The sequence below is a fragment of the Bombina bombina genome, chromosome 4 (genome assembly GCF_027579735.1).
Source record: "Bombina bombina isolate aBomBom1 chromosome 4, aBomBom1.pri, whole genome shotgun sequence".
Taxonomy (NCBI): Eukaryota; Metazoa; Chordata; class Amphibia; order Anura; family Bombinatoridae; genus Bombina; species Bombina bombina.
In genome coordinates, this window is record NC_069502.1 from 691624421 (window position 1) to 691642044 (window position 17624).

Sequence of the window (17624 nt, forward strand, 5' to 3'; positions counted from 1 at the left end):
AATTTTGATGTATTTTGAGCGTAACAGTACCAGAGTGCCAAGGTCTTGCTACCCTGATGTGCATTAAATTCAATTGTGCTTGAGAAAAAGCATTTACTTTCAACTTGTAATACCCACGCTACTTTCAATGCTTTTAAACAGCTGCGATAAACCTGATATCGCTTGCGTACAACAGTTAGCGCGCCACTCGTAATCTGGCCCGAGGGTTTATGATAAAGAAGCTGCCAATTGTACTTGCTTACTTAATACATTTAGAAAGCTGACCCAATTAACACAAGCAATCATATCTCTCAATGCTGTTTTTAGCCAGAAATGTATCTCAGACATTTCTAAATGTATCTAAGATATTGGCATTCACTACCTCCTTAGGTAAAGAGATCCTCTTACAGTGAAAAAAAGTTTATGTTGCTGGACATTAAATCTTTCCTCTAGCCTTAAAGTGTGATCTCTTATCACAAACAATTACATTGGAATAAACTGCCCTTCCGCCAACTCTGTATATGGGCCTTGAATATATTTGTATCAAGTGATTATATCACCTCATCATACTCTCTTTTTCTAGAGTAAACAGACCCAATTTGGCTAAACTTAATGAAAAGGGGTTGATAAGATAATAATAATAATAAATACTGTATTATAAGTGCTGTAATTATTTAGAGATTATATCAAGTACCTATAGAAGGGAAACGCACTTAATAGATTCACTTGTAAATGAGTTGCACAATTTGCAACAAAGAAAAGAGTGCTGACCCCTCAATAAATATGTATTGTTAAAGTATATTATATTACATCAAATTGCGAAATAAATATAACATAAACTTTCATTCCTAATATTTTATTGATAGAATTGCTACACATTCATAAGTTAAAAACACTTACGCCTAGATTTAGAGTTTTGTCGGTAACAACCCGCGTAGCTAACGCTGGCTTTTTTCTGGCCGCACCTTTTAAATACCTCTGGTATTGAGAGTTCACAGAATGGCTGCGTTAGGCTCCAAAAAGGGAGCGTACAGGCATTTTTACCGCCACTGCAACTCTCGATACCAGAGTTGCTTACGGACTCGGCCAGCTTCAAAAACGTGCTTGTGCACGATTCCCCCATAGAAAACAATGGGGCTGTTTGAGCTGAAAAAAAACCTAACACCTGCAAAAAAGCCGCGTTCAGCTCCTAACGCAGCCCCATTGTTTGCTATGGGGAAACACTTCCTACGTCTGCACCTAACACCCTAACATGAACCCCGAGTCTAAACACCCCTAACCTTACACTTATTAACCCCTATTCTGCCGCCCCCGCCATCGCTGACCCCTGCATATTATTATTAACCCCTAATCTGCCGCTCCGTAAACCGCCGCTACTTACATTATCCCTATGTACCCCTAATCTGCTGTCCCTAACACCGCCGACCCCTATATTTATTAACCCCTAATCTGCCCCCCACAACGTCGCCTCCACCTGCCTACACTTATTAACCCCTAATCTGCCGAGCAGACCGCACCGCTATTATAATAAAATTATTAACCCCTAATCCGCCTCACTAACCCTATAATAAATAGTATTAACCCCTAATCTGCCCTCCCTAACATCGCCGACACCTAACTTCAAACATTAACCCCTAATCTGCCGACTGGAGCTCACCGATATTCTAATAAATGTATTAACCCCTAAAGCTAAGTCTAACCCTAACACTAACACCCCCCTAAGTTAAATATAATTTAAATCTAACGAAATTAATTAACTCTTATTAAATAAATTATTCCTATTTAAATCTAAATATTTACCTGTAAAATAAACCCTAATATAGCTACAACATAAATTATAATTATATTATAGCTATTTTAGGATTAATATTTATTTTACAGGCAACTTTGTATTTATTTTAACCAGGTACAATAGCTATTAAATAGTTAAGAACTATTTAATAGTTCTTAATCAGCCAATCAGTTAGTTTATTTCATTGTATTTATTTGTAGATATTGTATTTAAATAATTTATTGATAGTGTAGTGTTAGGTTTAATTGTAGATAATTGTAGATATTGTATTTAATTAATTTATTGATAGTGTAGTGTTAGGTTTAATTGTAGATAATTGTTGGTATTTTATTTAATTAATTTATTGATAGTGTAGTGTTAGGTTTAATTGTAACTTAGGTTAGGATTTATTTTACAGGTAATTTTGTAATTATTTTAACTAGGTAACTATTAAATAGTTATTAACTATTTAATAGCTATTGTACCTGGTTAAAATAATTACAAAGTTACCTGTAAAATAAATCCTAACCTAAGTTACAATTAAACCTAACACTACACTATCAATAAATTAATTAAATAAAATACCAACAATTATCTACAATTAGGGTGTTAGTGTTAGGGTTAGACTTAGCTTTAGGGGTTAATACATTTATTAGAATAGCAGTGAGCTCCAGTCGGCAGATTAGGGGTTAATGTTTGAAGTTAGGTGTCGGCGATGTTAGGGAGGGCAGATTAGGGGTTAATACTATTTATTATAGGGTTAGTGAGGCGGATTAGGGGTTAATAACTTTATTATAATAGCGGTGCGGTCCGCTCGGCAGATTAGGGGTTAATAAGTGTAGGCAGGTGGAGGCGACGTTGTAGGGGGCAGATTAGGGGTTAATAAATATAATATAGGGGTCGGCGGTGTTAGGGGCAGCAGATTAGGGGTACATAGCTATAATGTAGCTGGCGGCGGCGTGCAGACGGCAGATTAGGGGTTAATAAGTGTAGGTAGCTGGCGGCGACGTTGTGGGGGGCAGATTAGGGGTTAATAAATATAATATAGGGGTCGGCGGTGTTAGGGGCAGCAGATTAGGGGTACATAGGGATAATGTAGTTTGCGGCAGTGTACGGAGTGGAAGATTAGGGGTTAAAAAAATTTTTATGGAGTGGTGGCGATGTGGGGGGGCCTCGGTTTAGGGGTGCATAGGTAGTTTATGGGTGTTAGTGTACTTTAGAGCACAGTAGTTAAGAGCTTTATAAACCGGCGTTAGCCCAGAAAGCTCTTAACTACTGACTTTTTTCTGCGGCTGGAGTTTTGTCGTTAGATTTCTAACGCTCACTTCAGCCACGACTCTAAATACCGGAGTTAGAAAGATCCCATTGAAAAGATAGGATACGCAATTGACGTAAGGGGATCTGCGGTATGGAAAAGTCGCGGCTGCAAAGTGAGCGTTAGACCCTTTCCTGACTGACTCCAAATACCGGCGGTAGCCTAAAACCAGCGTTAGGAGCCTCTAACGCTGGTTTTCACGGCTACCGCCAAACTCTAAATCTAGGCCTTAAACTCCACAGAGTAAGATTAACATTCAAAAAGATGTGTAGTTATTATCGTTTAATGGGATTCAGATGATGTTAATATTGTGTGACAGGGAATGTGCTGTGTAATAGTGTACTAGTAAGGAAGGCAAAACTTTAATCCTCAGAAGGGATAAATCTCACTTATACTACCAGTAGAGAGACAACTAGAGTTCCAAAACTAGTGTCACAATGGTATCAAATTGAATTGTAGTGTCATGCTTATTTACTAGTAACCATTACACCCTGTTCCAAATTATTATCCAAATTCTATTTCAGTGTCACAAAGATTAAATATATTTTTTTTCAGTTTAACTCATGGATGGCACTGTGTCTCAGGGATCTTTTGATCACTGAAAACAATCTCGGACACCTGTGATAATTAGATTGCCAGGTGAGCCCAATTAAAGGAAAAACTACTAAAGGAGGGTGTTCCACATTATTAAGCAGAGCACCATTTTCAAGCAATATGAGGAAGAAAAAGGATCTCTCTGCTGCCGAAAAGAGTGAAATAGTTCAATGCCTTGGACGAGGTATGAAAACATTAGATATTTCATGAAAACTTAAACGTGATCATCGCACTATTAAGAGATTTCTGGCTGATTCAGAGCACAGACGGGTTTGTGCAGATAACGGCACATTGAGGAACATTTCTGCCAGATCCATGCATCGGATCAAGAGAGCAGCTGCTAAAATACCATTACATAGCAGCAAACAGATATTTGAAGCTGCTGGTGCCTCTGGAGTCCCACGGACATCAAGGTGTAGAGTCCTCCAGAGTCTTGCAACTGTGCATAAACCTTCCATTTGGCCACCACTAACCAATGCTCACAAGCAGAAATGGCTGCATTGGGCAGAAAAATACATGAAGACTAATTTTCAAACAGTCCTGTTCACTGATGAGTGCCGTGCAACCCTGGATGGTCAAGATGGATGGAGTAGTGGATGGTTGGTGGACGGCCACCCTGTTCCAACAAGACTACAACGTCAGCAAGGCGGTGGTGGAGTCATGTTTTGGGCCGGAATCATGGGAAGAGAGCTGGTCCCCGAAGGTGTAAAGATGACCTCTGCAAAGTATGTGGAGTTCCTGACAGACCACTTCCTTCCCTGGTACAGAAGGAAGAACTATGCTTTCCGTAATAAAATCATCTTCATGCATGACAATGCAACATCTCATGCTGCAAAGAATACCTCTTCATCAATGGCTGCTATGGGGATAAAAGGAGAGAAAGTCATGGTGTGGCCTCCATCCTCCCCTGACCTCAATCCTATTGAGATCCTTTGGAGCATCCTCAAGCAAAAGATCTATGAGGGTGGGAGGCAGTTTAAATCCAAACAGCAGCTCTGGGAGGCTATTCTGACATCTTGCAAACAAATTCAAGCAGAAACTGTCCAAAAACTCACAAGTTCAATGGATGCAAGACTTGTGAAGCTGCTATCAAATAAGGGGTCCTATGTTAAAATGTAACGTGACCTGTAAAAATGTTTAAAAAGTTAAAATGTTGTTCAAAGTTTGATTGAAATAGCTTTTGATTTCAGTAAATATGCTGCAAACACAACAAATGACCATTTTCAGTTCTTTACAACCTATAAAGTGTTTTCAAACTTACTGTGTGTAATAATTTGGAACAGTGCATTTTAAGTTTTTTATTTTGAAAAAAAATACTGTTATCATTAGGAGGTTTGTTCAATAAAATTTGAATTGTACTCTTAATAGTTGATAACATGAGAATTATGCTGACTGTTGTTTACATCAATTATTTAGGTAAATGAGAAATATATCATTGGCATAATAATTTGGAACAGGGTGGATTTCACTAACACACTTGGCGAAACAATGTAATCAATCATACTGGAAAAGGACAAAAAGCCACAAATCTGAGATCCCTTCTCAGCTAAGCTCCTTCTATAGTGGGAGCTGCTTTAAGATTACCTTTCCCTGTGCCTATGGGGCATATTTATTTACCTGTTTCTGCGCTGGAAACAGCAGTTATGAAGCAGCGGTCTTAAGACTGCTGCTCTTTAACTGGTTCGCCTGCCCTGAGGCTGCGGCCATCAATCAGCCCGATCTCATACGATCGGGCTGATTGACACCCCTGCTAGCGGCCAATTGCTTGTGCAATGATAAATGCAGTGTATGCTGTCGGCATTCATCGATGTCTGTTGGACATGATCCGCTGATATATCGGCCCCTATATCACAGTCATGCATATATTAGTAGGTAAGGCAATATTGGTTCCCTTTTTTAAATTCGCTCCTTATTCATGAATTTAAGGTTTACCTTTACCTATACTATCAATACAATCATACACATGGTATAAGGTATAATGCCTATTCAACAGAATAGCAAAAATATTTTGAGGGGTCAGCACTCTTTTCTTTGTTGAGAATTGTGCAACTCATTTCCAAGCCAATTTGGCTAACATCTCAGCATAGTTTAAAACCTCCATTGCCCTTATTAGTTTCTCAGGCCCTTCCCTGAGCTATTTCTAATTCTGCAATGTCCTTTTTTTAAAAAAAAAAAAATTGGTCCCCAGAACTGCACTCCATACTCAATGTGAAGTCTTAGGAGGGATTTATTGCTTTTTTCACTTGTATATATGTCTTTTTTAATACATGCTAATAGATTCTTAGCCTTAGAAGCTGCTGCCTTGCATTACATAGTCATTCTTAGCTTTTCATCTATAAGTATGCTTAAATCCTTTCCCTCCTCTTTTTGCTAAGTCTAGCCCCATTTAAATAATAGGTAATATTTTTGCTTTCAAAATGTAGAACCTTACATTTATGATTATTAAATCTCATTTGCTATTCACCGGCCCATTTTTCCAGTTTTTGTAAATCCATTTGAAAAACAGCTTTGTATTATTTGCAAAAATATTAAAAAGAACAGGGCCCAGCACTGATCCGTGGGGATCCCATTAATACATTTTGTTCAATCTGAGTATGATCCATTTATTACAACTCGTTTCTCCCTTTTATCCAATTATTTTCCATAATCTGACATTTTCAGATAATCCCAGTCCCTTCATTTTCACAATAATCACTCATGTGGCATTGTATCAAAAAACTTTGCAAAATCCAAGTAATTTTGCATCAACTGATTTACCTTTATATATCTTGTTGCTTACTTCCTTATAGAGTCTAATTAGATTTGTTTGACATGATCTATATCTCATAAAGCCATTCTTACTTAAACTCAGAATTTTGTTTTCCGAAATATACTCTTGAATATAATCTCTTATACTCCCTTCCAGGATCTTCCCCACTACCAATTTCAGGCTAGGTCTATAGCTTCCTAGATCAGACCTACTTCCTTTTTAAAAAAGTGCCACCACTTTAGCTTTACACCAGTCCTGGGATATAATGCATGAGCATAACGAGTCTTGAAAAATTAGGCTGTGACAGTCCCCTTAGAACATGTTTATTCTAAACTTCTAGAAAGGCCTTTTACATGGAAGTATGAAGAGTAAAATATGTTTGTGACTACTGAACCAGTCCAAATATGTCACCTTAATAGCTAAATAGTACTCACTGTTGTTAAAAATCCATTTTGGCAAAGAAGATTTGCAAGTGCAATAACTTCAAGAGCAGTGTCCATGGAATAGGTTATGAAGATTCTACCTGCATGATGATATTGACTTGTTATTAATATCTTTGGTTCACATATAATTTTACCTTGTCAATGATTGTAACACAACTTATATAATAGAAAAAAAATAGTGTTTCAAATGTGCGTACAATGCAATAAATAAATCATATAATCTGTGACACTAAAAAAATGTATCATATAAATGCTCTCAGCGCAATAAACAACAAATACTCTCTTATAGTTACTTCTGTAAAAGGATTTGAACTGAAGTTTCAGACTGCAGTGCCATTTGCCATCAATAAATACTGACAAGTAAATAGTGTAATACTGTTCACAACAGGTTAAAATTAATATTTCCTAGAATTAGTTGGATATTACTTACACTCTTTAGAGCTGTATTGCAGCTCATAGTCTTAACAACATTTATTAAAGGGACATGAAACGTAAAAAATTTTAAAAAGTTTAGGAATGTGCATGTATCTGAAGCACTTTAAAGTTGTTCTCCCAGGTTGAAAAGAAGCTCATCACTGATTTAAAGGGACAGTAAAGTCCAAATTAAACTTTCATCATTTAGATAGGGCATGTCATTTTAAACAACTTTCCAATTTACTTTTATAATCAAATGTGCTTTTTTTCTCTTAGTATTTTTTGTTAAAGGCTAAACCTTGGTAGGCCCATATGCTGATTTCTAAGACTCTCGTATCTGATTGTCTGTGAATAGCTAATAACATGTACTGTTTGTTCATGTGTGCCATATAGATAACATTGTGTTCACTTCTGTGGAGTTATTTAAAAATCAGCACTAATTGCCTGAAATACAAGTCTGTCAAAAGATCTGAGATAAGGTGGTAGTCTGCAGAAGCTTAAATACAAGGTAATTATAGAGGGAAAAAATGATGGTTGGTTATACAAAACTGGGGAATGGTAAATAAAGGGAATATCTATCTTTTTAAACAATAACATTTTTGGTGTTGACTGTCCCTTTAAAACCATTTATTAAAAAAAAAGTGACAATATATTTTAACCTGCTATCAACAATGTTACACTATGCACTTTTTGTTTTTATCTATTTATGGCAAATGGTATTGAAATCTGAAACTTCAATCAACATCCTTTAAGAGAAGTAACTAGAAGAGAGTATTTATTACACATATAATTTATTGCAAGGCTCTTTAAACTTTTCTTCCCAAGACCCAGTGCAATGATACCATATACCTTTGCAACCCTATTTTTATGCTTAGAGGCCAAATTATCAAGCTCCGAATGATGCCCCTCGTGCTTGCCGGAAAAAGCAGTTAAGAAGAAGCGGTGCTGCTCCATAACTTGTCCGCTGCCTCTGAGGCTGCGGTCTGCAATCCGCCCAATCCTATACAATCAGGCTGATTGACACCTCCTGCTAGTGAGGGCATTGGTGAACTGCTTGTGCAATGTTAAATGCCGACAGCATATGCTGTCGGCATTCAACAATGTCTGTCGGACATGATGCGCTACATCGTATCATGTCAGACAGACATTGATAAATTGGCCCCATAGTCTGAAAATGTCTGAAGTAATATACAAGAAAATAGCTGCAATTTTTGGCAAAATGAGTAAAATGTGCGCATACTTACAGGGACAGTCTACACCAAAATGTTATTGTTTAAAAAGATAGATAATGCCTTTATTACCCATTCCCCATTTTGCAAACCAACATGGTAATATTAAAATACTTTTTATCTCTGTGACTACCTTGTATCTAAGCCTCTGCAGACTGTCACCTTATCTCACTTCTTTTGACAGACTTGCATTTTAATGCAATCAATTAGTGTTGACTCAAAAATAATGCCATGGGAGTGAGCACCATGCTACCTATATGACACACATGAACTAGCACTGTCTTGCTATGAAAAACTGTCATCATGCACTAAGATAAGAGGTGGCCTTCAAGGGCTTAGAAATTAATATATGAGCCTACCTAGATTTAGCTTTGAACAAAGAATACTAAGAGAACAAATCAAATTTGATGATAAAAGTAAATTGGAAAGTTGATTAAAATTGCATGCCCTTTCTGAATCACGAAAGTTACATTTTGACTAGACTGTCCCTTTAATACCTGATTGTAGTCAAACTTGAAAGTGTTGTAAAAGGTAAAAAATCCCACACACTCTCATACAATACACACACCACACACACACACACTCTCTCATTTAACACACAGACATTCTCATACAACACACACACACACCACACACACTCTCATATAACACGCAGACACTTATACAACACACACACACTCTCATATAACACTCATACACTTTCCTATAACACACACACACCACACACACACTCATATAACACACAGACATTCTCATACAACACACATACCACACACACTCTCATATAACACACAGACATTCTCATACAACAAACACACACCACACACACTCTCATATAACACACAGACATTCTCATACAACACACACACACACACACTCTCATATAACAAACACACACACTCTCATACAATACACACACCACACACACAGACTCTCATATAACACACACACACCACACACTCTCTCATATAACACACACACACACACTCTCCTACAACACACAAGTTGTGACCCAGTAAACATTGCGTTGCAAATCAGTAATGGGTTCCGACTCATAGTTTGAAGAACCTTGCTTTATTGTACTGAGTGCATTTATATAATAAATTGTTTTAGTGTCACTCATATAATATTTGCATATAATCTATAAATTGTTAGTATAATTATAAATCAGTGCTATGTATATAACAACAGATTAGTTATCTTATACTGGCAATAAATTAGGCTTCATAATGATATTATTCTGTTTTCACATTATTAATGAAAAATGTAAGAAAGTTTATTTTAATTTTAAAAGGACATATAAGTCAAATTTAAATATTCATATTTTGGCTACAGTCTAGGAATAAAATAAAAAATACTGTCCAATTTTTCTTCTGTCACTTAAGACATATGCACACTCATTAGCCCATCTCAGGGCTCGTTTCCATTGAGTTGTTAAAAATGGAACCATAAGCTACCAAAGTTGCCGACAGCTAAAAGTAGTTTATGGCTCTATTTTAATACCAAGTTTACAGTGAAATATTTTGCCCAGTGCGTGCTCTTTTCGTAAGATAATGTTGTGTAATGGCTTCCATCCGATGTAGAATTTCTTGAAAATCGCACCATAGCAAGGTCGTTGTTATGGTAACCCAATGTTAGATTATAAAATTTACATTTAGCACCTGCGCTCCTTACCTGTGATCAGCTAGAGAGGGAAAGACACGTTAGTTGGTTGCAGTATTAGGAGGTTGGTGTTTTTAAACCAAGTAATGTGATTTGGTCACCTAATAAATACTCAAAGAATTTAAAGAATTTATGTAAATTTAATATCAGCCATTTGTTTTTAGTTTTAATGTATTGTTAAATGTATTATTATATGTAATGTTTATAAGAAGTATAAATTAAAACCCAAATGCGACTCAATGGAAAGGAGTCCCCAGAATACTCTCATGGAAAGGATCTACATTTTATCAAAGCACACCAAGATAAAGAGATACAGATAATAGAAGTAGATTGGAAAGTTTATTTTGTACTCAATATATGAATCGTAAATGTTTAATTTTGACTTATATATCTCTTTCAGGTTGACCGGATTCAATACGTGACTCAGCATTGCCTTTGCTTTTGCTAAAGTTCTATAGAGCTGCCATGTTACTTCCTGGTTTCCGGGGTGTGTTGACCATCAGGGATTTGGGGGTAAGTGTGTGTATGTGGGGGCGGGGGTTTGTGCAATGAATTCCAAAAGTCCCCCCAGATGCTGATACTGTACATGGTTTTCATCTGCACTTAACTCATTGTATGGATGACGACCATGCGTCATAAAGTGTAGTTAAGGGGTTAAAGTTCAAAGCAATTCATTTGGCAGTAGTGGGATCATCTATTAGATGTGCACTTTGTATGAAGCAAAGAATGAAGAAACTCTTACGCTGTTCCTCTGGTAACATGCTTTCCTTAATTTCTCTTCTGGGTCCATATGAAGGATTGGGAGGGGGGTGTTGCATGGGTACAGGTCTTTGAAGATCAGGACGTTGAGGTATAACTGGGTTTACAAAGTATCCTCTGGGGAGAGAGGGAAAAAAAATGTGAAAAATTGCCTTATTAATGACCTGGACAGCAATATCTAACTTCAGTACTTAGGGTAACCTATACCAAAAGATTGGGGAATATTTTTATATCAGGAATGTGGTTTATTTTTATAATGAACAACTAATTAACTACTTGTGCTCAAGCAGAGATAGCCTCAGATCTTGAATTGTTAGTGACCTACAGGAAGCACACACATATCAGGTAGGGCCTCTTCACTTCAATATCCCAATATTGTAACCATAAAACATGTCTTAGCTGATTAAGTACAGTAAAAAAGCAACACTGCTTGACTGATATGTTGGTGACTTTAGTCCAGTGCTATGTACTTACAAATGCAATTAATTGCTGGTAGCAACATCTGTGTCAGTAGAGCTAAAGTCTTGCTCAAGAGCTTCACACACTACAGATTCTACATAGGATATGGCAGTCGGTTGATGGCTACATGCATATGCCACTTTTCATTGGCTCACTGCACTGTATGAGTGGCACTTTAGGTATCTGTTAAACCACTTAGCAAGAGACCTAGTGCAAAAATAACATGCTCCAGCCAATCAGAACATTTCAAATGTTTGCGTCACATACTTTATAGTAAAAAAACAAATACTACAGATTATATTTACACTGGCTCAATTAATGTATACAGGTGTTCACTATATTTATTTAACACAATTATTAAATGTGACACACAAAAAAGGAAACTATATTACTATCAAGCTTGTGTATACTTACGGGTGCTGGAAATGTTCTATGTTAGGAGGTTGTTGGGGAATATGGCATACACCACGGAGCTGCGTCCCACCTAAAAAAGTTATTGACATAAAAACAACAGTGAATATTTTTTTTTTTTAAACATATCAATAAAATATATCCTTATATTAGTACAATATAAAAGTCACATGCTTATTACAGAGCATTGATTAAAGGGCCACTCAAATCAGTAGAATTATATAATTAACAAGTGCATAATAAAGACAATGCAATAGCACTTACTCTGAATATAAAATAAGCAGTAGATTTTTTTTCTGACAAATTAATATTTTTACCCATTTTCCATCCCCCAGCATCATGTGACAGCCACAGACTAGTATACGTATACCCTGTGAGCTTGTGCACATGCTCAGTAGAATCTTGTTCCTCAGAAAGTGTGCATATAAAAAGACAACTTGTGTGCATATAAAAAGACAACTTGTACCAAGAAAAGTAACAGATAAGCTTCCGTCAATCAATATTTTGTTAAAATGGGCATTTTCAATTGATCTGTGTATTCTTTGAAGAGTACTAAAGCGCGGTATGTGCAAAAATCAAAACCTTTGTAAGCAACTTTAAAATTATGTTTTTAAGGTATTGTACAACCATGCTTGCTCTGAGATGGCCTGTATGCTACTGATTAGATAAATATTTTGGTCTACATTACAAGTGGGGCGCAAAAATATTAGCTCTGGGGGAACTTCCGGGCGGCAGCCATGACAGGCTGCTTAATTGTTAGCTGCTAAAGGCTCCTACACTAATCTGACTAAAATCAACTCTTATATACATCATCGCTTGGTCAAACACAGTTCAAGAGGTTCATCTGAAGGAGCCCTTTAATTAAAACTAACTATTACTCCGAGCAAAGGCAGCTACAATTTACTGGAGACTTTCTGATGTTGAGGCCTCCTAACTAACCCCCCGGCAGAGCACCTTCGGGCCTCTGTCGTTAAGAAGTACTTTGAGAGTACAGATCCTGCCCATCTATAGTGGGGATTACTTTTTTAAGCATACCAGATGGAGGACGCTATTTTACTTGAGCAGATCACCAACATCTTAGAGGAACATTTTGCCCGTCTCACAAGAGCAATAAGTGCAGCATGGGGAAAAGATGGCGATGCAGTCCCGCAACACAGTGCAGGCATAGTGAATGTGTTACCGCCTAGCCCAGAACATGCAAAGGAGGAGAACCTCGTAGTAATGGAGCAGAGTGAGGTACCTCTAACAGATGCGGGCAAAATGCTGATACTGGGCGCCGATGCGTGTCCTGAAGAAATGGGGGTAAACTCTGGTATCGCAACCCGACCCCCCGATGCCTTACATTTCACTCCAATAATAGCTGCGGATCGTTATGCAAAGGAGGAGAACCTCGTAGTAATGGAGCAGAGTGAGGTACCTCTAACAGATGCGAGAGAATGCTGATACTGGGCGCCGATGCGTGTCCTGAAGAAATGGGGGTAAACTCTGGTATCGCAACCCGACCCCCCGATGCCTTACATTTCACTCCAATAATAGCTGCGGATCGTTATGCTGCCCTACAGAAACAAGGAGCCCAGTATAGTACCGTGTCTGTGGATGTTCCATTCCTGCAGACAGACAAGACGGCCTTAAGAGTGAATGGGCGACCACCTAGCGAGGTAAATAACACAGCAGCGGTCCCGCATTGTATTGAGCATAGCCTGATACGGAACTCTAGTTTGTCGTGGCTTATTTTGAGAAGTCACTTTCAGAGAGCCTGCTTGGACCTCTGTTGTGGTCCTATATACCCCACGTCTAGTATTGTTGTATTGAAGACCAGTGTAGGTTAGCTGGCAGAATACACGTGGATTATGGAGACAAGTAATAACCTCCTCTCAATTTCTTATGGACGCAAACAGGTAAAGCCACACAGACTTTTGACTATTCATTTGTGAACTCGGTGTGGCCTGAACTCACAGTTGCTATTTGCTCCCAACTGCAAGTTAAATAACGATCTTCCTATTAGGCAACGTTTGAATATGATGCTGCTTGACTATAAAGTTTACCCAGTTTTACCGGATAATGGTTCCCTATAGTGGCTGCAGCAGCGACTTGCAGATCTCCTTTATTTGTGTAACCTTGTTTTTTTTGTAGTTATACACATCTTGGCTAGTTTCTTACCCACTATGAGAGCTGTAGAAATAAGAGGCTCAGTTTAGCACCTTACTGGCATAGACTCTTTGACCTCTCCTCTGTGAACTAAAGGTGGCCTGGACTTACAATTATCACTTGCTCAAAATAACAGGCTAAATAGTAACTTTTGTTAGACAACACATGTTCATGATAATGCCTCATCATAAAACTCCAGCGTTCTCTACTGGGTAATGGTTTGCTATAGTAGTGACATGTAGATGCTATCTCTTTCTGAAACTCTGTTTTGTTTCTTGTTTTTTTGGTTCCTCTACACATGTATGCTAGTTTTTTGTTCACTATAAGAGTTTCATTTACATATATTACTGCAACGACCTTATATAGACTCACCTACTCAGAACTAACAATCCTGTTTCCATGTTGCCTTATCTGTTTTTGGTTGCTTTGAATGGTACCTAATACTTACCTTTTGGTGTGGGGGCCCGCCATCTGCGGCCGGGGTGGTGGGCCTCCAACACCAGTGTTATATAGGGAGATATCTTGTGACTGAATGCATGCCTGAGATGGCTTGTTCACCGTTAATACTAAATTGGAGGCTCTAGATGACTCCCCTCATGTGAATAGTAAATAGGGCATTTGCTGTATCTCTGTGCCAGTAAAATGTCTCCCCCTTGAAAACCTATAGCTCACACTACACTATGTGCGTACCTTAGGAGAACCACCAACTAATATCTGTATATATACCCCTATTGATTATATATCTACAGAAGCCTAGCCTCGTTCTTCCCAGACATATGTACATATTTATAGTCCCATCTAATGTTGGTGCTGACGGTCCGCTTCTCACAGTATAAATCTAGACCTACCCACACATTCTAAACTCCTCTGGTAAACCCAGGTTTAAAAAAAAAAAGTTTCCTCTTCCCCCTCCATGACAAATATTCCACAATATACAATTCAAACCTAAGGTCCAGACACTTCAAAATAATAATCAAAAAAAAAAAAAAAAGAGGTTCCTCATCTGAGATCCAAGAGTGATCTCAATCTATTTGAATTTACCCACTATAACTATGTACGTAATACATCATTGTGAGGTCCAAGAGTGGCCTTTTAAATTGTTCAGTGGGTATACAGTTTTAATGGCAATTGGCGTGCATTTTAAGATTAAGCTATCATGAAATGTAATTATACATTGTATTTGTATATTTTATAAATGACTTTTTTTTTTATGTTTGCCTTGTTTGAAACCTCAATAAAAAAAAAAAAAAAAAAAAAAAATATTATCTCTATTGTGCGGTAACCAGGGATAGGCACAGGCAAAGGATGTGGTGGACATTTTCCAAAGTACAGACCTTACTGAAGGACACCAAGGTACATTTGAAATTAAAAAACATAATTTATGTAAGAACTTACCTGATAAATTCAATTTTTTTCATATTAGCAAGAGTCCATGAGCTAGTGACGTATGGGATATACATTCCTACCAGGAGGGGCAAAGTTTCCCAAACCTTAAAATGCCTATAAATACACCCCTCACCACACCCACAATTCAGTTTAACGAATAGCCAAGAAGTGGGGTGATAAGAAAGGAGCGAAAGCATCAAAAATAAGGAATTGGAATAATTGTGCTTTATACAAAAAAATCATAACCACCACAAAAAGGGTGGGCCTCATGGACTCTTGCTAATATGAAAGAAATGAATTTATCAGGTAAGTTATTACATAAATTATGTTTTCTTTCATGTAATTAGCAAGAGTCCATGAGCTAGTGACGTATGGGATAGCAGATACCCAAGATGTGGAACTTCCACGCAAGAGTCACTAGAGAGGGAGGGATAAAATAAAGACAGCCAATTCCGCTGAAAAATTAATGCACAACCCAAATCAAAAGTTTCAATTTTTATAATGAAAAAAAATTAAATTATAAGCAGAAGAATCAAACTGAAACAGCTGCCTGAAGTACTATTCTACCAAAAACTGCTTCTGAAGAAGAGAAAACATCAAAATGGTAGAATTTAGTAAAAGTATGCAAAGAAGACTAAGTTGTTGCTTTGCAAATCTGATCAACAGAAGCTTCATTCTTAAAAGCCCAGGAAGTAGAAACTGACCTAGTAGAATGAGCCGTAATCCTCTGAGGCGGGGATTAACCCAACTCCAAATAAGCATGATGAATCAAAAGCTTTAACCAAGATGCCTAAGAAATGGCAGAAGCCTTCTGACCTTTCTTAAAACCAGAAAAGATAACAAATAGACTAGAAGTCTTTCTGAAATCTGAGTAGCTTCAACATAATATTTCAAAACTCTAACCACATCCAAAGAATGTAAGGATATTTCCAAAGAATTCTTAGGATTAGGACACAAGGAAGGGACAATAATTCCTCTACTAATGTTGTTAGAATTCACAACTTTAGGTAAAAATTGAAAAGAAGACAGCAAAACCACCTTATCCTGATGAAAAATCAGAAAAAGGAGATTTACAAGAAAGAGCAGATAATTCAAAAACTGTTCTAGCTGAAGAGATGTCTAAAGGAACAATACTTTCCATGAAAGTCATTTTAATGTCCAAAGAAAGCATATGCTCAAACGGAAGAGCCTGTAAAGCCCTCAGAACCAAATTAAGACTCCAAGGAGGAGAAATTGGCTTAAAGTGAAAGTAAATTTTGTACCTTTTCAACACACTACTGCATTGTCTATATGTCTAACAACAAAACCGCTATATTTTTTAAAATAAAATGATTGATTTAGTTATTTATTTGATTACTTTATCGTTGTTCCGTTCTGCTCCTGACTCCTCCCATCTTCTACTTCCTATCATTTTGACTGTTTACGTATAGAGCGGTCCCACCCGCTCCATACGTATCAGAGATGCGCGTTCCCAAGGACCCTTACTATTGCGCATGCACGATTCAAACACTCTAACCGCATTGCGCATGCGATTGTCACTCTGCCCGGTCTCCAGAGCGCATTCGTCTACTTCGACAATTGTGAAAATAAGAACAAGCCAATGTTAGTATAAAATAAAATTGTTGGTTTAGGCTTTCACACGGACCGAGGCACTTGCATTGCAATACGTCTGCAGATGACGTATATGATCACTCAGGCAAAAATGTTACGCGCATGCGCGAATCGGCCATGCGCATTCAAGCCAAAACAAAAGATAGTATGCGTAACGCATGCGCAGATGCAAGAATAAGGCGATGACGTTGCTGCACGGCCGCCTAACGGACAGAATTTCAATTGGCCCACATAAAAACGTGATCAGGAAGAAAATAATCAGAGAAAAAAAACGGGTTGTTTTTAGCGACGGAAAAATTACTAGTTTATTACAGGTAAAACTTGATTTTAACACAAGGAACAACAATTTCATGAATGAAAGTCCTATTGATTTTAAAGCTAAAATTAAATTACGGTTAGCAGCAAAGTAAAGTTTACTTTCACTTTAATGACAGGCTTGATACAAACCAAAGCCTGAACAAAACAATGAATAACAGAAAGATTAGCAAATTTTTCTGTGAAAACAGCACAGAAAAAGCAGAGATTTGTCCTTTCAAGGAACTTGCAGACAAAAAACCCTTATCCAAACCATCCTGAAGAAACTAAAAAATCCTAGGAATTCTTAAAGAATGCCAAGAGAATTTATGAGAAGAGCATCATGAGATGTAAATCTTCCAAACTCGATAACAAATCTTACTAGACACAGATTTACGAG

At 37.5% G+C, this 17624-nt stretch overlaps 1 protein-coding gene across 4 annotated transcripts in view; it reads right to left on the bottom strand.

Moving 5' to 3' along the window:
- The window catches only part of TRAF3IP2 (TRAF3 interacting protein 2), a 121821-nt gene that overhangs the window by 33532 nt on the left and 70665 nt on the right, over positions 1-17624 (bottom strand). For all 4 annotated transcript variants that reach the window (XM_053710869.1, XM_053710867.1, XM_053710866.1 and 1 more), the window contains 3 exons: positions 11789-11858; positions 10899-11032; positions 6843-6931 (listed from right to left, as the gene is read on the bottom strand). In XM_053710869.1, coding sequence (XP_053566844.1) covers positions 6843-6931; positions 10899-10974 — 165 coding nt within the window. In that variant the 5' untranslated portion in view covers positions 10975-11032; positions 11789-11858. The remainder of the gene's footprint in view (positions 1-6842; positions 6932-10898; positions 11033-11788; positions 11859-17624) is intronic.